General features: G+C 42.7%; 1 protein-coding gene across 1 annotated transcript; it reads right to left on the bottom strand.

Annotated features, from left to right (window-relative positions):
* Positions 1-1,809: 1,809 nt before the first annotated feature.
* MARCKS (myristoylated alanine rich protein kinase C substrate) lies at positions 1,810-6,239 on the bottom strand. The gene is made up of 2 exons (XM_020894376.2): positions 5,714-6,239; positions 1,810-3,915 (listed from the first exon to the last, which is right to left on the bottom strand). Exons 1-2 carry the CDS (start codon positions 5,813-5,815, stop codon positions 3,016-3,018), a joined length of 1,002 nt encoding a protein of 333 aa, XP_020750035.2. The 5' UTR covers positions 5,816-6,239; the 3' UTR covers positions 1,810-3,015.
* Between the last annotated feature and the right edge of the window lie 15,335 nt (positions 6,240-21,574).

A 21,574-nucleotide genomic window follows, 5' to 3' on the forward strand; every position in this document is an offset into this window, starting at 1 on the left:
GTATGATGTCAAGCATACCTTCTAAATACCTTAAACTGAATAAGTTATACTTACCATCAACACTTAAGATGTAAAATTTTTCTCTAAAACTTGCATTTTATAGTTAAGTTTGTAAAAAATCCTATTTTAGCAAGCTTGATTATATCAACTGTTAAAACTTTATTTTACAAGCAATAGGAATTGGATCAAATAATTATTATAATCCAGAGGAATTATTTTATAACCATAGCAAATGCCATTATACACACTGCCAATACAGATTTAATAGACAATACTGAACTGTACAAGAGTTATTTATTTTTCCTTAATCTCAAAGCTATTTTAGTAATACAAAAAGCCATATTAACATTTCTCCATTAGAAAACAATGTGATGTACAAAACTTTGGATGAAAAGATATATGTCAAATTTCACTTAATCATTTGGTGGAAAATCCACCACTCCATCGATACCACCCAAAGTGTTTTAGGCAATGATTAAAATCAAAGTAAGCATCTTAATAAACTCCAGCTGTTAAAAAAAAAACAGACCTAGCAATATAGTTGGCTACATATTTTTGACTACTCAGGGTTACTTTTTAAAATCCATTTTTTTCTGAGTCCTACCACATACCAAGTGCTGTACTTGTCCAAGTAGGTGTTTGAGGAAAAGTTGGTAAGGTAGAAGACCCCATAAAGCAGTCCTTTGGTTACCATATTTGACTTTTAACTTTTAAACATCCTCCAAGATCAAGGAACCCCAACTAAAAGTACACATTCTTCCAAGTGTTATTTGATTTTATTAGTGGGGAGGGTGTTGGTAAAGAGGTCATGAACTATTGTTTATAATCCATTATTCCAATTAAAAGCACATATCAGAAACTAATTTGTTATTTTTCTAATGAGTTTAAGATTTGGCATTCAGTTATTACCAACGTGGTTCACCCTACAAGGCACACTGCTCAAAAACAGCAAAGCAGGTATGCATAAATGCTTTTCTTTGCATTTAGTGAAGTAATATTTGATACCCATATTTATCTTAAAATTCAGTTGTTTAAGGTCCAGTGAAGAAAATAAATCCAGTTATGGGGTGGTAAAGAGCAAAGAAGGTTAACTAGTAAATTATTACTATACAAAGAAATTTTATTCTCTATCTTTTCCTTTGAATAACAAGATACTAACACACTATTTTCATTAAAAAAAAAATGCTTGCAACTATTGAACTGAGGCAAGTACAAAGGCCCATAAACCAACAGTATCATCCATTCATCACCATTACTTCTTTACATTAAGCTTGTTCTCCTAAAGTATAATGCATACTCTAAGCTATAACTTGGAAATTAGCCAAGCACTAAGCAATTACAATGGCAGGTAATACACCATCAGTTTTTAAAACACTTTCAGTCATTTTTCATGACCCACCTCCAGTTTGAATTGAATATATTCTCAGTATAAATTTGTTTTGGGATCTGCATGACAAAAAAAATGTAGTTTTATGACATTTTCACATAAGACATTTAAATAGTCTTCAGTTCATACCACTTTTGTTTTAAATGATTCATCCTGACATGCTATATATAACTACAATAAAAATAACTTCAATTTTAAAAGAAAATTAAATGCAGATAAATGTTAACAGATTTGACATGGAATGTTGTAAGATATTCCTGTACGGAATCTGATACTAATGATTATAAATTTCCAAGTTTGAAAAATTTCAGATTAAAAACCACAAGAAAATTTACTCTTGATGGCATGCAAGATCTTTTTCAAAATGAAACCAGGACCTCAAAGTCTCAGTATTTTATCAGAACATAAAGAAACACAACAAATTTGTACATTTTATTCACATTTATTTTTCGCTTTTAGTGTGCTCACAGAAAATTAGAACACCTTAAGCAGGAGTTTAATAGCAATTTTTGTAAGCAAAGTTACATTCCATCTCTAAGTCAAATTGGTCAAAGCTTCTCCAGTATTTACAAAACATGATAGACAAGATGCTACACAAAACCATTGCATCTGAAGATTTTTTCCTTATTCTCAAAGACGACTGGAAAAGAAAGCATTGTCTGCTGTAATCAAAAACATACCACAGTATAAACAGTAACCATTCCACTTATCACAGCTTGGTTGAGTTTAAAATTTGTGTTTAAAAGGTCCAAGATGACTGCAGTTTTACAAAAATGGGCAGGGTGGAAAGTTGCAAACTTCATGTGCTTCTGGATATCAAGATTTGTTTTTATACAATAGTCACAGTTAAAAACACCCTGCTGGTAATACATAATTACACTTTATTAAGGTCATAAACCAGCAATAAACAATAAAGCCTATACAACTTGTAGTTCTACTTAATCACTGACTGGTACAGCTAACATGAGATAAGTGAAAAGTTCCTATGGTTTAAATGAACTCCTAAGACTATGATCTTTTTAAAAATCTGGGTATCGGTGTTTTTTTTTTTTTCTTTCCTTCTTAGTCAAGACTTGTAGTGTTGTAAACCTGCCTCACAAAATACATCGTAATAACTTTTCTTAAAAAAAAAAAAAAAAAGACTAAGCCTTTACACTATCATTTCTAGTGGTACATTACCTTGGCAATGCTATGCACCACTTAAATTTCTCCATGGTGGACCCTATCACTTCATCTGATATCCCTTTTTGACCCACCCATCTCCTTCATATATGGGCATGTCCATAGATTGACAAAGAAAGTTTACAATTTTGAGTAAAGATGCAAAGTATGCAAAAAACATTAATACTGATGCAAAAAATAAAAATAAAAGAGAAACAAGGCAGAGGAAGGTATTTAAGCTCTCCTCGACCTGTTGGAATGGTGGTAACAGAATGATCTGAGATGGGATCTGTGGGGAGTGGGTTAAAAACAAAATTTGTTGTTTAAAAAAAAGTAAAATAAAAAAAGACATCTTTAAAATCAATCCCTGGTTGTAGACAAGTTCTCCAAAACCAGTACCTGGCACCACTCCAACAAACAAACCGGGGGAGAAAAGTTCTTCGATTATCTCAAAAAATCTTGCCCTTTTACTCTGCTGCCTCCGCTGGGGGCGCTTCTGGACTGCACTCGGGCTGGGCCTCCTGTGAGGGGGCTGCGCAGGCTGACGACGCCGGGGCGGCCGCCGCCTCCTCCGCGGGGGCCGCCTCCTGCTCTGGGGGCACGCCGGGCCCGGCGGCCGAGGGCGCCTCACAGCCGGCCGCGCTGGCCCCGGCCTCTTCTGCCTTCTCCTCGGCCTTGCTGGGCTCCTCGACGGCCTTCGCCTCCTCGCTGGCGGGCGGCTTCTCGGGCGCGACGGCAGCCTCCTCGGGCTTGGCCTCCTGCGGGTCGCCCCCCGCCGCCCCCTCCTCGCCCGCGGCCGCCTCCTCGCCTGGCGCCGCAGCCGGCTCCCCGGGGGCCGCACCCGCCTCGCCGGCGGCCGCAGCGGCGCCCCCAGAGGCCTCGTCCTTGCCGCCCTCGGCGGAGGCGCCGGCGGCCCCTTCGGCCTCACCGCCCTCTCCTGCCTCCTTCTTGTTCTTCTTGAAGGAGAAGCCGCTCAGCTTGAAAGACTTCTTGAAGGAAAAGCGCTTCTTTTTTTTTTTCGGGGTCTCGTTGCTGGGCGAGGGCGTGGCCCCGTCCTCAGCCTTCGGCGAAGACGTCGAGGAGGCGGCAGAGGCGGCCTCCCCCTCGGCGGCCGTGGGTGAGCCGGGCTCGGCGGCCTCGCCCTCCACGGGGGCCTCCTTCTCCGCGGGGCTGGCCCCGGCGTCGGGGGCAGCGGCGGCCGGCTCATCCTTCTCGGCCGCGGCGGGCGACGCCGCCCCGCTCCCGGCGGCCGCGGGCTCCTCCTTGTCGGCAGCCGGGGCGCTGCCGTTGGCCTGCAGCTCCTCCTTGGCGCCGGGCTCGGCGGCCGCGGGAGAAGCGTCGCCGTTTACCTTCACGTGGCCATTTTCCTGCGGGGCAGAGAAAGCGGGAGGTCACTGAGGGGGCCCGAGCCTGTCATCCCCGCCCCCACTTCTGGACCGGGAGGGTCCACCGTCCCTCCGGGCCCCTCAGGTTTTGCGGATCCTCTTCCTTATGAGGAGGCGGTGTTGGATGCCCAGACGAGAGTTCCTCGAAGACCTGAGGGTAGTGGTGTTTGGGGTGCCTAAAGGCACTGCGGGGGCCTCTACCACGGAACAAATTCCGAGGCCCTAAGAGGGCCGAGTCCGAAACGTGGAAAGCAAAGGGTAACCCATTCCAACCTTTAGGATAAGAGTCACGTAATAAATGATACACCAAACGCCCGTTGGAAGGAGACACAGAACCAGAGCCAGTGATCCGTGCCTAGGTTACACGTCCCCCTTTCCCCCTAAACTCTAAAGGCCTCTTGAAAACACCAAGAACTCCCGGGGGGGGGATTCCAGCGTTCCAGTCCGAAGCGCCTGGACTGCGCGCGCAAAGGGTCTACGCCCCAAAGACCTGGGGTCGGCAGGGGGCGCTGCGCCTCCACCAGCTGAGCTTGGCGCAGGCAGGCGCGGAGGGGCGGGGACGCCGGGCCACCCCGCCCTGCCCGGCCGGGCCCTGCCCGCTGGCCGAGGCGCCCCCGAGCCCGGATAGCGCAGCCCCAGAGTCCGCAAACAAAGCTCAGGTGGCATCCCGGTCGGCATAAAACCAACGAGACAGGGGGAAAATCATTATTTCAGAGGTCTTGTCTCTGCTTCCACGCCCACCTTTGCCTGAGATTCTGCGAAGCCCGGAGGCGCCCCGGCGGCTCATTTTGCATTTTTAACGGGTTCAAAGCCTCTTGGCAGAGCCTGCCTTTCCTATTAGGTTAGGGCAGGCGAAGCAACACGGTCTCTGCTCTAGGAAAAGAGGCGTGGTGGTTGCCCGGTGTTTGTGAAGCAGCCACCCTTGGCCGACCTCTCGCGCCCACCCAACTGTGGCCATCTGCCTGGGTTCGGGCAGCGCCGGGGCAGCCCCCGCAGTGGTCCAGGCGCCACGCACACCAACAATCTCGACTGAAACGCACGAACTGCCTCCTGTTGACCATCTGGACATGTTCTTCAAGGACCCACAGTCTTCCCACCCTAGGGAGACCATTTAAAAGTCAGATGGGTGTGTAATTCCACAGACAACTACGAATAAAGACTTAGAACAGTGAGAAAAGCCGATCGAAAGGTAGTGAAACCTGCCCACCTCCAGCCAGCCAGCAACCTTTCCAAGAACCCAGGTCACGCCACCTCGGTATACAATAAGACAGCTCTCCTTCCCTCCTCAGCCTTTCTTCACCGCCATCCCTACTGCGCTCCCCCCCCCCCTTCTCTACCCACCCCCCAACACAATCACACCAGTTCAGAAATCCTGAAGGCGACCCAGTCTCGACAACAAACTCGAGAGCCACCCAGACACCTTTGTGCCCACCAAGCACAAATGCAACCTGGCTGGGGGTGGGGGTGTGGGGTAGCACCTAGCTAGTCAGGTTCTGCCAAGCTCCAAACACGCCATTTTAAACGATTTATCACTTCTTTCCTCCCGTCTACACAAGAATTCGCCAGGATTCTCTGGGAACCATTACTTTGGGAGTCAGGGGAGACCCCACCTATGAGAAATTGACAATTTGGCTATCGCTTTCCATTCAACTTTCAGGCTGGAATCTGGCCACGCTTCTCTCCGCCGAATGCGCCTCGGGCATGACCAAGGAGGGAAGGGGAAGCGCCGGGACTAGAGAAAGACACCAAATAAATGACCAGAACCACAGGTAGAATTTACCTGCCCATTCGCTTTAGAAGGCGACGAGGCCACAGCCGCCTCCCCGGGCCTCTCCGTGGTGGCTTCTCCCTTCGCGGCGGTCTTGGAGAACTGGGCACCCATGCTGGCTTCTTCAACAAAGAAACTCAACAGATCCAAGGGGGGAACAAAGAGCTTCGGGTTGGTGTAACGACGGGGCAAGCGGCAGCAGCAGCGGCAGCAGCGGCGGCGGCAGCAGCAGCAGCACACACACCGGAGGGAGGGGGGAGTGGGGGTGGTGAAGAGGACAGAACAGAACCGATTAAATACACGCCGGATAAAAAAATTTTAGTCGTAGAGATCAAAAAGCAGCAGCGCAGGAGGGAGGGGAAAAGGGTGGAAAAGTCGAGCACAAAAAAAGGAGCCCAAGTGTAGTTTTTAAAAAAAAGAAGTAATAAAAAAATCCCAGATTTGTAGCCGCACTGTAGACAAGAGGAAAATGGAGAAATCTCCCTGGTTGCTAATAAGATGCGGGGTCCAACGCCCAAGTGCACAGATGAATGGGCTCGCGGGCGCTGACGCGGCCCCCGCGCTCACCGGCCAATCCGCGCGCCGCACACAAAGCAGGGGGCGGGGCCTGTGCGCCCGGCGAACAATGGAGCCGCGCTTTGCAAACGGTTTGAAAATCAGCCTCAGACCGAGAATTAATGTCCTCCAAATAAATAAATCAATTAAAAAATACATGCCTTTCGCCTCCCTCTGCTTGAAAATAATAATGCAGTACTGGATTGGCTTGCTTTGTTTGTAATTAATTAATGCGGGGGGGGTACTTGTGGATGAGGGCGGAGAAAGCGTTAACTTGACTCGCTTTGGCTCTAGTCGGTCTATAACCGTGTCTGTCTCCTTCCACTCCCTCCCCTCCCCCATCTTTCCGTGTGTTTATGTGTATGTGTGTGTATGTACGCAAGTTTTTAAGACAATGGTTGAGATTTGGGTGCAGCATGTTTTCTGTGTCTATTCTATATAGGTTTCACAGATCTTGCACAGGGTTTGTTCTTCTAACTGTTGTAAATGTGAAATCGCCCCAAATCGAAAGGTATTTAAACCAAGAAGATCGAATTTCATCAAAAGAGATCGCGAGTTAGAATTAGGTCTGTAGGCCAGATGTGGAAAATGCAAAACCAGCAAGCAGACGAAGCCACACTCCCTTCTCTATCCCACATTGACATGAAATAAAATATTTCGAGATTGGCCTCTGCGCTCAAAAACCCTCGCCCCTCCCCCATCCCCTATGAGTGATTTCCACCCCCCCAACACACACACACACAACAATATAAAGTGAGAATCATGAACAAAAGGTCGAAAAGGCTTGCATTTTATCATTGTATGAAATGACGGTTTTCCTCTATGGTGAAATGAGACACAGTCTAGAGTGTGCGAATCCATATTTACAGTTGGGATGAGATTCGCGTCGCTATGAATCTTTTTCAGTCTACTGCCAGGATCAGATGGACTCTTTTTCTGAACGTGTGTGAATGTGCAAGCAAGCGAGTGGGCTCCTAGAAGGAAGGGAGGCAGCAGCAATGAAATTCTGAACAACCGGATTGATTATTACAATGTCTAAGGAGAAATTGCATATTGAGAAATAGCAAGAAGATCCCTGAACGCTCCAAGCCTAACTTGGGTTAGAGAAAAAGCTTCTATAAGGAAACCCAGGGTATCTCCAACGGCACCTCTTGTCGCGGAAATACCAGACGCTATTTGTGCGTGAAAGACAGCGCGCTGATTTAAATAATGGAGGGGGAGAAGGTAGGGGCAAAAATCAAGGATACATACACTTATACATATTCTTATAAGCATTCTCCTACCACCTACATTTTTGCTCCCAAAGTTTTCACTCGTGTCCAAATCAGACTACCTTTTTTCGTTTACATTTAGTGATCCTGAAAAGAATAACCTTTCGTTTATGGAGGTGAGAAGCAGTCGAAAGAATGGTTCATTTCTCCTGGTGCTGGCTCTGAATTCTCAAACAGTTTTATTTTTCTGCTCATTGTAGGGAAATGGGTCACACTCTAGAGTGAAAAAGACGGTTGGTTCAAGCCAATAACTCTTTGTTCAAGTATTGCTTTGAAAGTCACCAAGTTGCAGATCTTTACAAGCTTAGTCTTCTCACTGTCCACTTCTTCAGATGCATCATTATTCCATCACGAAGTCATACTCCCCAGAGCCGACGTTAAGGCGTTTCCGTCGAGGTCTATCTTGCCAAACATGTTATCACCCTTAAGGGAGCCCGCTGGCCTGGCTCAAGACCCCAGCCGCCGCGATGGATACGAATCCCTTGTAATAGCGGAGTTCCAATTCGAAAAGCAAACTGGTTGATTCAAAAACCACCATCCAGGCGATTCTCAATAGCTCTTTTAAACCGTTGATATCCACCCACCCTCAACGTGAATCATGCCCCTTTCTTCTGCATCCCCCTCCTGGTTAAACTTGGGGTGATTGCTAGCTAGCTGTCGGATTTTTTTCCAGACGTGTTCTTAGCCCTCCATTTGGGGGCTGCTTTTATTGCTCCTTTGTTACCAGGCTGCCGTGTAGCTTTCCCCCCTTTTCTTTATCGAATGCCTATTTGCCTAGTATCGGCCTGTCTCCTAGACAACGGCCGGGGAAGATTCGGAGCCCTGGGCGGGGGGAGGGGGAAGGGGCGGAGCCAGCGAGAGGGTGGGCAGGGAGGTGGTAGAAGGGAAAGAGATGCAGAGCGAGAGACAGGGAGACAGACAGGGAAGCAGATGGCCGCGCGAGGGGGCGGGGCCCGGGCGGGGCGTGGGGGGACCCCGAGCGTCGCGAGCGCGACGGAGCCAATCAATTCCCTCAGCTGCATCGGGGCTAGAAAACAAGTGTAAACACGTAGATTCCCTCGCCTGGAGCAGTCGGGTAGTTTAGTGTAGAAACGCGTTTTCTTAAATAGGAAAGCGCATTTTTAGTGCAGGTTGGAAAGCAGCATGCCCCAGTAACTGGCAGGGGGAGGCAGTTTGCGGGACGCTGCCGGAGGTGGCGGTTGCTGAGGGCTGCGCCAGGGTCTCCTCAGACTCCCCCGGCGTCGGGCCAGACGGGGGGTGGGGGTGGGGGGGAAGCCCGGAATGCTCGAGGGGGTGAAGGCGGAGGAAGGAAGGGCTGGGAAATGGGAAGAGGTCGCTCTGTCTCGGAAACTACATAATGGCTGGGAAGGACTGCCAAACAAGACTGAAACCGGTAGGAAGTTGTACAATGTAAGTACACAGTTCTCAGGAGTTCGGTGTTCACACACCCAGAGCTAAATGTTTCAATCCACCTCTAAGTAAAAAAAAAAAGATAATTTATATAAATAAGCCTAAGGAACCCAAGTGGTCATAGTGAAAATGTAAAACTGGTAACCAACTCACCTGGAATACAAATTCTTATTTGCATTTTTAAACCACACATTAGGATATTTCTAAGATGTTAACGATCTGTATATAGTTTTCTCCAGAAGAACGCTTTATTTTATTTAAGATATCTCAAAGTTATTTTTTTCCCTTTTGTTAACAGTAGAAGGAATTTTTAAAGATGGTTCCACAGATTCTTAAGGGACTACTGTATGCTGCACATACTGATGCAGGCCTTGTTTTCCCATCAGTGAACAAGAGAGACTAAGTTCCTGGCCTCAAGGTGCTCACTTCCCACGCCGTCCCCCCACCACTTACCCCCCCACCCTCCGCTGCTTGCAGGTTCTTAGTTCCTCACAACGTAGTGGAAGGGCAGAGCCCTAACCACTGGTTTTGTTGTTGTTGAGTTGCTAAATCATTTCCAACTCTTTGGGACCCTATGGACTGCGGAATGCCAGCCTTCCCTGTCCTTCACTATTTCCCTGAGTTTGCTCAGACTCATGTCCATTGTGTCTGGTGATGCCATTCAAGCATCTCATCCTCTGTAGGCCACTTCTCCTCCTGCCCTCAATCTTTCCCAGCATCAGGGTCTTTTTCAGTGAGTCAGTTCTTCACATCAGGTGACCAAATTATCAGAGATTCAGCTTCAGCATCAGTCCTTCCAATGAATATTCAGGGTTTATTTCCTTTAGGATTGACTGGTTTGATCTTCTTGCTGTCCAAGAGACTTTTAAGAGTCTTCCCCAGCACTACAGTCTGAAAGCATTAATCCTTTGGCACTCAGCCTTCTTTATAGTCTGACTCTGTACCGCCAGCCAAGGAATTCCCAAGGAGCTTGCATTTTAGTAGATAGTCTGCTTTAGAGGAAGTGGATTATCTAGTTTCATCTCTTCTCTTGGGAGATGAAGAAACAGTCCCAGATATTGTCAGTTGGTAGAACCAGGAATAGAGCTCACCATCTTGATGATTACAAGTCTCCAGCTTCTTCCACTACTTCTGGTGCTTACCTTCTTTTGATGGCACAGATTTATTGGTAGGCTGCTTATTCATTCCCAAATTACTTAATTCAGCTCCTGCTGAGTACCTGGAAGGTGCTAGACATCAGCTGACACCCCTGACACCAGGGAAGAGGATGAACATGTCTGTCCTCACTTGTAACTTCCACTTCACATTATTATCTCTTAAAACTTCTTAGAATATGAAGAAAGAGAACAAAGGATGGGATTATGTGTGGTTAAAAAAAATAAAATAGGTGAGGGCCACTTTCTAGATTACAAATTAAATATACCTTTTTCATTTGACATTCATTCAACATTCATTCAACATTCATTCATTCAGAAAATAGAAGATTCCACTGTATAGTGTTATGCTCTGTTTTTCATCTTTTTTATATTATCTGAACTTTAATTCCATTAGTTTGGAGTATAGCATGGAGCAAAGCAGACACAGCCTCTCATTCATTCAATAGGTATTTTTTGAGTTCTATCAGGTGCTAGGCATGTGAAACATATCAATGAACAAAAGAGACAAGAAATCTTTATGGAGCTTACATTTTAGATTAGGGAGAAAAACAAAATTTAACAAATATAAGTAAGCAGTTTATCTTTTTTACCTTTTCATGCTGTTCATTGGGTTCTTGAAGCAAGAATGCTGGAATGGTTTGCCATTCCCTTCCCCAGTGAAAGAGAAGAGTGAAAAAGCTAGGTTGATAACATTCAAAAAACTAAGATCATGGCAGCCTGTCCCATCACTTCATGGCAAATAGATGGGGGGAAAAGTGGAAGCAGTGACACGTTTGATTTTCTTGGACTTCAAAATCACTGCAGATGGTGACTGCAGTCATGGAATTAAGACACTTGCTCCTTGGAAGAAAAGCTGTGACAACCCTAGACAGTGTAACTAAAAAGCAGAGACATCACTTTGCCAACAAAGGTCTACACAGTCAAAGCTAGGTTTTTTTTACAGTAGTCCTGTACAGATGTGAGAGTTGGATCATAAGAAGGCTGGGCACTGAAGAATTGTTACCTTTGAATTGTGGTGCTATACAGTACTCTTGAGAGTTCCTTGGACAGCAAGGAGATCAAACCAGTCAATCCTAAAAGAAATCAACCTGAATATTCATTGGAAGGACTGAGGCTGAAGCTCCAATTCTCTGGTCACCTGATGGGAAGAGCTGACTCATTGGAAAAGACCCTAATGCTGGGAAAGACTGAGGGCAGGAAGAGGAGAAGGTGACAGAGGATGAGATTGTTATATGTCATCACCAACATTGTTGGATGGCATCAGTGAGCAAACTGGGAGGTAGTGAAGGACAGGGGAGCCTGATGTGCTACAGTCCATGGTGTTACAAAGAGTTGGACATGACTTAGCAACTGAACAATGACAACAAGCAGATTATATGGAATACTAGCAATACATTAAGTACTGGGAAGGGGGTGGGTCTGGAACAAAGTAAGGGAGATGTGAGTGCAGGGTTGAAATTCTATATAGGAGGGCAGGAAAGGCCTTGCTCACTGAGAAGATAAACTTTGAGCAGATTGGAAGAAGTGAGGGAATTGATAAGGTGCTTTTAACCTAACAAGAAAAGTAAAAATTGAACAAAAAGATCACAAATATGTAAGTAATTATAAATAATCACATGTGCCTTGAAGGGAAATTTGGGTTCTATAAGATAGTTTAGTTTAGTTAAGAGGTTTTAAGAAGGCCACTTTAAAGTAGGAAACCTAAAGAGGAAGCCTAAAGTATAAGTAGGTATTAGCCTGGTAAAGAGGTGGACGGTTGTGTTCACATGAAGGAAAGCCCCTGAGGAGGGAAGAGCTCAAATGGATTTGGGGGGAAGGTCAAGAGATTGGTTTGGACATGTTTTTGGATGCCTGTAAAATATCCTAGTGGAAGAATTAAATGTGCAGATGTAAGAGTCTGGAGCTCAGAGTTTGGTTTGGAATGTAAATAGAGATATGTGATCATTCCATATGTAAATACTTTCTGAAGCCAAGTCATGAAAGTAGACCAAGAGAGTGCAGAAGCACACCCCAAATACCTTCTGCCTTAAGAGGCTGGGTATATATTTGTCAATTATACCTTAATAAAGCATAGCATAGTATAACAATAACAAAGTAATTTTAAAAAAACCATTGAGCAGTAAAAACAAAAAAAGAGTGAGGCTGGGTAGAAAAGGAGGCTAGCTGGCAAAGAAGACTGAGAAGGAACCTCTAAGGAGGAGACAGAAAACCACAAGAGTGTGGGGTCTTGAAAATCAGTGAAGACAGTGTCTCAGGGAGTGGTTAGTTTTGTCAAATGCTGTTGAGAAGTCAAATAAAGACTGAAAAGTTTCCATTGGTTGTTGCTGGTTACAGAACAGTATTCTGTATGCAGAATATAGAAGTTACTAGTTACGGGATGCAGAGCAGTTTTTATCTTATGTTGAAAGTGGAATCCAGATTTAGTATGTTGAAGAGTCAATGGTAGGTAAAGAAGATGACAATATAAATAGTCCCTTCTTTATGAAGTTTGACTGGGTAGAGGGTGTAGATAGGCCAGGAGCTGTAAAGGGATGATAGAATATTTTTTGTTTGGATTTGGGTTGTCTTGGATGGAAGATAATAGAGCAAAGTTAACTGCTCTGAAAATTAATCCAGTAAAAGGGAAATGTAACCAATATAACATTGAAAAGGAATAATGAATGGAATGAGGCCCCTAAGAATGCAGGAGGGGATGGAGATGTAGGGCACGTACTGAGACTGAATTTTGAAAGACTCTGCTCCTTTCCTGTGACAGGGGAAGAAGAGGATGGTCAAGACTGACTCCCAGGAAGATGAGAGAGTTTCCTTCTGATGGTTTCTACTTGCCTTTGAAATTCATCAGCTAAGGGTGAAGAAGAGAAGTTTGAGTTTGATTATGTTACAGAAGGTAGGAAATAGTATTTGGGAAGTGCAGGATTGAGACTTTTGGGTATAGTAAGATTTTAAAGCAAAAATGAGTGCCCATTTGATGTTGATAAATCCCGATGATGATTACTCAGTATATCAGAGTTTCTCTCTTGGTATAAACTCTTTAAAAAAAATTATTTAATTTTGGCTGTGCTAGGTCTTTGTTGCTGCATGCAGACTTTCCCTAGTTGCAACGAGCAGGGGCAACTCTAGTTGTGGTGAGTGGGCTTCTCATTGTGGTGGCTTCTTTTATTGCAGAGCATAGGCTCTAGGGCGCGTGGGTTTCAGTAGTTGAGACTCCTGCACTCGAGAGCGCAGGCTCAATAATTGTGGCACACGGGCTTAGCTGCTCTGCGGCATGTGGGATCTTCCTAGATCAGGGATCAAACCTCTGTCTCCTGCATTGGCATTCTTTACCACTGAGCCACCAGGGAAGCCCTCATATAAACTCTTAACTGAATAGTCATATTTATTACAATCCTCTTTAAGATTACCAGCTATTCACTTTCCTAGCTTATACCCAATTTTTTAAAAGTATAGTTGATTTACAATGTTGTGTCACTTAACTGCTGTACAGCAAAGTGATTTTGTTACACACACACACACACACACACACAGTCTTTTTCATATTCTTTTTTGTATGGTTTATCACAGGATATTGAATATAGTTCCCTGTGCTGTATAGTATAGCACCTTGTTTATCCATTCTATATATACCCGTTTGCATCTGCTAATGTCAAATTCACAATACAACCCTATCCAACCTTGCCACCCCCTGGGCAAACACAAGTCTATTCTCTGTGTCCCTGATTCTGTTTCTGTTTCATAGATAGGTTCATTTGTGTCATATTTTAGATTGCACATATAGGTAATATCATGTAGTATTTGTCTTTCTGACTGACTTAGTATGATATTTTCTAGATGCATCCATGTTGCTGCAAATGACATTATTTCATTCTTTTTATGGTTGAATAGTATTCCATTGTATATATGTACCACATCATTATCCATTCATCTGTTGATGGACATTTATGTTGTTTCCACGTCTTGGCCATTGTGAATAGTGCTGCTACTAATTGTATTATGCCTATACCATCAGTATCTGCACAAAAATATAGATTAAACTGCTTTTATAAAGCTCTGTTTCAGTTAATCCTGTATGGTTTTGTACAGATCTGTATAAACAGAATGGAGTAGGGAAGAGAACCTACTAGGCGCCAGATACTGTACTGGCTGCCCCCTAGCTTGTGCTAGGCTTCTATTTCACCCTTACAGCAGACCTATGGGCTTGAATAATTATCCCCATTTTACAGATTTGGAAATTGATGTTCAGTAAGATTTGGAAAGTGAAATTCAACTACTGTGTTTACCATTGTCTGTTGCAGGCGATCTGATTTTAGGAATCTAACAAAATTTCAAATGATAGTAATAGCACAGTGGCATCTCACTGTAGGGGCTTCATTAATTTTTTAATAGGTACCATGTACTGAAACTGTAAACTTTGCTTTAGTGTTCTTTATTAACTATCCAATAACACTCAAATAAATTCTTTCATGGTTGGGAAATATCAGCGTTACTGGTTATCTGATCTGAAGACGCACGGATTAGCACACCTACAAAAGGAATGGAGTTTCTGGAATGTTAGATCCCCTCCAGATACTTAGGTGATTACTGCCAAACCCCTGGAAGCTTGAGTATGTTTCTGATTACTGCTCTTCAGGCATATTGATTAACTTAGCAAGACTTTTTATATTTGAAAAACTTACCGAAGGGTAAGATACATTCTAGGTGATAGAAAAATTAAAAAAAAAAAAAAGAGGGAAGCAAACAAAATATTAAAGAAAAAAGTTTTTGCCACAAATTTTGAATCAAAGCTTATCTACACTAGCATTTCCTAGAAGTTGCAGTATTTACCCTCCAAGGGACAGGCTGCAAACTTTCCATGTCAGCTTTTGAAAGACCTGAGTTAGAAGGGAGAGATAAACAGGCAAGTAAATAAAGAAAAGCAATCAAAGTTAACATTAAAAGGATCAGGTTCCTAGTCTTACAGAGTTATCTAATTAACTAGTTAGCCAGAAGGGACAGTAGAAAATTCACATGGAAAAAAGTTGACTCTTCAGTGTGAGAGCATAGGAACCATGTAGAGATTAGTTTTTCATTGTTATTTTAAAGACATAAATACTTTCCAATATTAAAAAGTAGATTAAACCCCTGGCTAGAATGAGATACTTAAACTATTCTGTGGCTCAAGAAATTAAATTATAAAATTATATTAAATATTTTTATTACAAATAATAATGATGTCTTTGAAAAATGATATGTTAGCTTTTAGAAATCACTTGTTGCAATCAGTAAATTGACAGGTTTTTGTTAAGCTACCGCTCAACCAGACCTCTGTAAGACCCCCTCCGCGTAATTGACGTGTCCGTGTCCTCAGTGCTCTGTCGGGCTTTCTGATGGAATGGTTGAGAAGGATGCTGACGTTCATTTGCTCAACTGGTATTTATTCAGCTTCTACTTGACACCAGGCAGTGGGTAATAGTACTTTGCCTATGGTAGCTCACTGAATCCCCAGAGGATATGTAATATGCTCAAATTTTTGCTGCTTATAAGTGGTCTGGGCTGGATTGGGTTGTGAATCCAGCTCTTGGTGGTTCCAAAGCTTCTGGCACTGTTTCCCTGGATACCGTGCTGTCTTAGAGTAAGAATTTTATGGGATGTTTCCAGTTCTCCTGGAAGTTATAAAAATGCCCAAGAGACACTAAAAATTAACCGAAAGGCATTCAAGTTCATTTATGCATTGTGAGAGAAATACTTAGGGCTGGGTATAAAATGAGAATTAGTATTCAAAAAATCACACACACACACAAACACACACACTCAGAATCTGACAGATCAGATTCTTGAACCTGGCACCATGCTGAGAAACTTTATCCATAATATAGTTATTGCAGAGTAGATATTGGTATAATTAAATTAAAACATGGTTAAGTTGCACTCAGAACTTACCTTTATCTTTTCTGGAGACAAAAATGTGAGTCTGGCTGAGGGCAGAGTGAAGCCATTGGAATGTAGGTAAAATAGAGTGTATAACTCAAGAGAGGAAGTTACTGTTGGGAGGGAAATCAAGATATGAGATGTGTCTGTGAGCTGAGACCAGAGATGAGAAGGTGCAGACCTTCACAGCACCACTGTGGGAAGACTGTGAGCATTCCTAGGAAGAAAGAAAATTGCAACAGAGAATGTAGGGGTGATAGGAATGGGGTATTCTTCCATTAAGTCTGCAGTTGAAATTTGATGTGCATTTTGGTTGTATGTGCTGCTTCTTTCAGTCATGTCTGACTGTTTGCGATCCCATGGACTGTGGCCCCCCCGCCAGGTTCCTCTGTTCATGGAATTTTCCAGGTGAGAGTACTGGAATGGGTTGCCATTTCCTCCTCCAGGGGATCTTCCTGACCCAGGGATCCTACCTATGTGTCCTGTGTCTCCTGCATTGGCAGGCAGATTCTTTACCATTGTGTCACCTGGGAAGCCTCTTTGGTTGTACAGTAGGTTTTAAAATGTAAAGCAGTATTACATATATTTCATTTAATACTCACAGTAAATTCAGGCATCAGTTAATTTCCAGTTATAAGAGAGCTGAATAATTTGCCTGAAGTCCTACTTAATGGCTGCTTACACCAGCCAGTATCTTGTGGTCGGCTGGGACAGGCAGGGACTGTCTCAATGGCCCTTCCTGCTGTCTCTGCCCTTGGGTAGCATTTTTCTACTCCCATTCCACCTTAATAACTTAATAAAAAGAGAGTCATGCCACATTTCAGTTGATTTTGAGTTTTATTCTTATCGCTTCAAATATTATTTCTGTGCTAGTGATGTTAAAATCAGAAATTCCTGTCCTAACTGCTACCCCACATTCCAGATCTGTATTTTCTGCTATATCATTACTGATCTGGGCATTGCTGTGGGTATTTCTCACCACTCCCTAAAACTCAGGTTATCATTTTCCCACCTAAACCAGCATCACATTATGAAAGGATCTCCTTAGTTTTCTTGAAGATATTTTTGACTCATTCCTCTCCTTCACTTTCCAGGCTAAGACTAGAACCATATGTAAGACCTTCTTCAAGATTCAGTATGACCAAAGTAGTCTACTACCAATTAGAATTAAAAACTCCTTCTACCTCCATTGATCAAAAACTTTCAGTTACCCAGGATCTAAGCCTCCCTGCATGACTTCGAAAATACTTTATAATCTGCTGCAAGTCTCCAGGCAGAGGATGGTTTGAGAGCCAATTTATTAAACTCTTCTCTGTAATTGTTTCATCTGCCTCCTGGCAAAGAACTAGTAATTATGAGTTTTTAGCATAGCCCCGTTAAATATTCTTTGTGGAAAGAAGGTTGAAGAACTTCTTTAAGGTATCTCATAATTTAAATCAATTTAGGAAACAGTTCTCCATTGGCTTCTCTTTTTAGGGGTGAAAAAGGAGCAGAATTCAAGGGGATGGTAGACTGATCTCTCTTTTTGATGAAGAGAGTCCTGACTTTGAACTTCTCATGCCGTTTTCTAGTCTCATACATTTGACCCAACCACAAGAACAGTTACACCAGAAGGGGCAAAATGTCCCTCTAAGAGGGAGAGAAGAGAAAACAGCAGCTAAAAAAAAATCATAGACTTTGCCTTCTGATTTTGTGGATAACAACAGTTTTTCCTTCTTCATGAAAAAATATTTTACATCTGTAACATTTCTTTTTCTCACACTGACACTTAATTTCCTTGGCTGGATCTTTTTTTTTTTTTTCTGCATTGCTTTTTAAATGTCCAAAGTACTTTTAGTGAATTTAAACTACACCATGTCCATTAATTGACTAAAACAGGTAATAATTCTCCCTATATTCTTTTTTTAAATTAATTAATTTATTTTAATTGGAGGCTAATTACTTTACAGTATTGTAGTGATTTTTGCTATACATTGGCATGAATCAGCCCTGGGTGTACATGTGTCCCCCATCCTGAGCCCCCTTCCCGCCTCCCTCCCCATCCCATCCCTCAGGGTCATCCCAGTGCACCAGCCCTGAGCACCCTGCCTCATGCATCGAACCTGGAGTGGTGATCTGTTTCACATATGGTAATATACATGTTTCAATGCTGTTCTCTCAAATCATCCCACCCTTGCCTTCTCCACAGAGTCCAAAAGACTGTTCTTTACATCTGTGTCTCTTTTGCTGTCTTGCATATAGGGTCATCATTACCATTTTTCTAAATTCCATATATATGTGTTAGTATACTGTATTAATGTTTTTCTTTCTGACTTACTTCACTCTGTATAATAGGCTCCAGTTTCATCCACCTCATTGGAACTAATTCAAATGCATTCTTTTTAGTGGCTGAGTAATATTCCATTGTGTATACATACCAGAGCTTTCTTATCCATTCATCTGCCAGTGGACATCTAGGTTGCTTCTATGTCCTGGCTATGATAAACAGTGCTGTGATGAACATTGGGGTACACATGTCTCTTTCAATTCTGGTTTCCTTGGTGTGTATGCCCAGGAGTGGGATTGCTGGGTCGTATGGCAGTTCTATTTCCAGTTTTTTAAGGAATCTCCACACTGTTCTCCATAGTGGCTGGACTAGTTTGCATTCCCACCAACGGTGTAAGAGGGTTCCTTTTTCTCTACCCTCTCCAGCATTTATTGTTTGTAAACTTTCTGATAGTAGCCATTCTGACTGGTGTGAGATGGTACCTCATTGTGGTTTTGATTTGCATTTTTCTGATAATGAGTGATGTTGAGCATCTTTTCATGTTTGTTACCATCTGTGTGTCTTCTTTGGAGAAATGTCTGTTTAGTTCTCTGGCCCATTTTTTGATTAGGTCGTTTTATTTTTTTGGAATTGAGCTGCAGGTGCTGCTTGTATATTTTTGAGATTAATTCTTTGTCAATTGCTTCATTTACTATTATTTTCTCCCATTCTGAAGGCTGTCTTTTCTCTCCTTATATTCTATTTGTATTCTTTTCAATTTTTAGATGGCAAAAAACATCTGCAGTTTTGAGTTGACAAAATTCATGTTGTTATAATGTGGTGTCTTGAGAGTATCTTATAATAAGCAAAAAACAATGATTATATTTTAGACATCTGTTTTTTGATAATAATTTGATATTTATTTGACTCATTCAATTTAATGGGAGAAAACAGTGAAAAATTATTTGACACCAGATAGGTAAACATATTATTATGTCTGTATCTTTCAACTTAATTCTTTTTTTAAGTCCTTAATGAGTCTTTAGAATGACTCCATGAAATACATTAAGATGTAGATTATGTCACTGTATAATATATATGTTACATCACATACTTATATTTGAATTATATATTATATATCACATGTAAATGTTATAGTGTGTGACTGTGCATGGGGTAAAATAGGAAGTTGAGAACATTGATTTCCATTGCCATTCTATCCACACTTATAGAAACAAGCAACTATCCTTTGAAATGATCACTTTATCAGAACACCCATCAGACAAATGCCAATCTTCAGATCAATCTGGGGAACACTCCTCTTTGGTTGGGCCTCATGAACCACACAAGAAACTGCTTCAATACTTGATAATTGTGTTTTGTGATGATAATTAATATTATTATAAGTTGTATTACCCACTTTGATCACTCACTTTAATAATACGAACACATTCTAGGTACATGAAAATGTGTTATATTAACTTTTAAAGTATAATTTTATTCATTGTGCTTTTTTCAGTTCAATTCAGTTCAGCTGCTCAGTTGTGTCTGACTCTTTGTGACCCCATGAACCCCAGCACACCAGGCCTCCCTGTCCATCAACTCCCTGAGTCCACCCAAACCCATGTCCATTGAGTCAGTGATGCCATCCAACCATCTCATCCTCTGCCGTCCCCTTCCCCTCCTGCCCTCAATTTTTTCCAGCATCAGGGTTTTTTCAAATGAGTCAGCTCTTTGCATGAGGTGGCCAAAGGATTGGAGTTTCAGCTTCAACATCAGTTCTTCCAATGAACACCCAGGACTGATCTCCTTTACGATGGACTGATTAGATCTCCTTGCAGTCCAAGGGACTCTCAAGAGTCTTCTCCAACACCACAGTTCAAAAGCATCCATTTTTCGGTGTTCAGCTTTCTTCACAGTCCAACTCTCACATCCATACATGACCACTGGAAAAACCATAACCTTGATTAGACGGACCTTTGTTGACAAAGTAACCTCTCTGTTTTTTAATATGCTGTCGAGGTTGACCATAACGTTCCTTCCAAGGAGTAAGCGTCTTTGAATTTCATGGCTGCAATCACCATCTGCAGTGATTTTGGAGCCCCCCAAAATAAAGTCAGCCACTTATTCCACTGTTTCCCCATCTAATTGCCATGAGGTGATGGGACCAGATGCCATGATCTTAGTTTTCTAAATGTTAAGCTTAAAGCCAACTTTTTCACTCTCCTCTTTCACTTTCATCAAGAAGCTCTTTAGTTCTTCACTTTCTGCCATGAGGGTGGTGTCATCTGCATATCTGAGGTTACTGATATTTCTCCCGGCAATCTTGATTCCAGTTTGTCCTTCTTCCAGCCCAGCGTTTCTCATGATGTACTCTGCATATAAGTTAAATAAGCAGGGTGTCAAAACACAGCCTTGACTTACTCCTTTTCCTGTTTGGAACCACTCTGTTGTTCCATGTCCAGTTCTAACTGTTGCTTCCTGACCTGCATACAGATTTCTCAAGAGGCAGGTCTGGTGGTCTGTTATTCCCATCTCTTTAAGAATTTCCCACAGTTTATTGTGATCCACACAGTCAAGAGCTTTGGCATAGTCAATAAAGCAGAAATAGATGTTTTTCTGGAACTCTCTTGCTTTTTTGATGTTCCAGCAGATGGTGGCAATTTGATCTCTGATTTCTCTGCCTTTTCTAAAACCAGGTTGAACATCTGGAAGTTCACGGTTCACGTATTGCTGAAATCTGGCTTGGAGAATTTTGAGCATTACTTTACTAGCGTGTGAGATGAGTGCAATTGTGCAGTAGTTTGAGCATTCTTTGGCATTGCCTTTCTTTGGGATTGGAATGAAAACTGACCTTTTCCAGTTCTGTGGCCACTGCTGAGTTTTCCAAATTTGCTGGCATATTGAGTGCAGCACTTTTCACAGCAGCATCTTTCAGGATTTGAAATAGCTCAACTGGAATTCCATCACGTCCTCTAGCTTTGTTTGTACTGAGGCTTCCTGAGGCCCACTTGACTTCACATGCCAGGATGTCTGGCTCTCGGTGAGTGTGAGTGATCACACTATTGTGACTGGGTCATGTAGATCTTTTTTGTATAGTTTGTCTGTGTATTCTTGCCACCTTTTCTTAATACCTTTTGGTTGTCTCTAAAATTAATACTTGTCTTCAGAGAGTATGCCACTCTTGTGGTGAACTCGCTGTGGTATAATGGAAATGCACTATTTCAGGACATGGGTTTGGTTTCAGGTGCAATCAATTGGTAGCTATGTAATGACCTTCAACAGTTGACAGGTTCTCTGAGCCCTTTGCAAGATAGGGATAAAAATTTGT

The sequence above is a fragment of the Odocoileus virginianus genome, chromosome 19 (genome assembly GCF_023699985.2).
Source record: "Odocoileus virginianus isolate 20LAN1187 ecotype Illinois chromosome 19, Ovbor_1.2, whole genome shotgun sequence".
Classification (NCBI taxonomy): domain Eukaryota; kingdom Metazoa; phylum Chordata; class Mammalia; order Artiodactyla; family Cervidae; genus Odocoileus; species Odocoileus virginianus.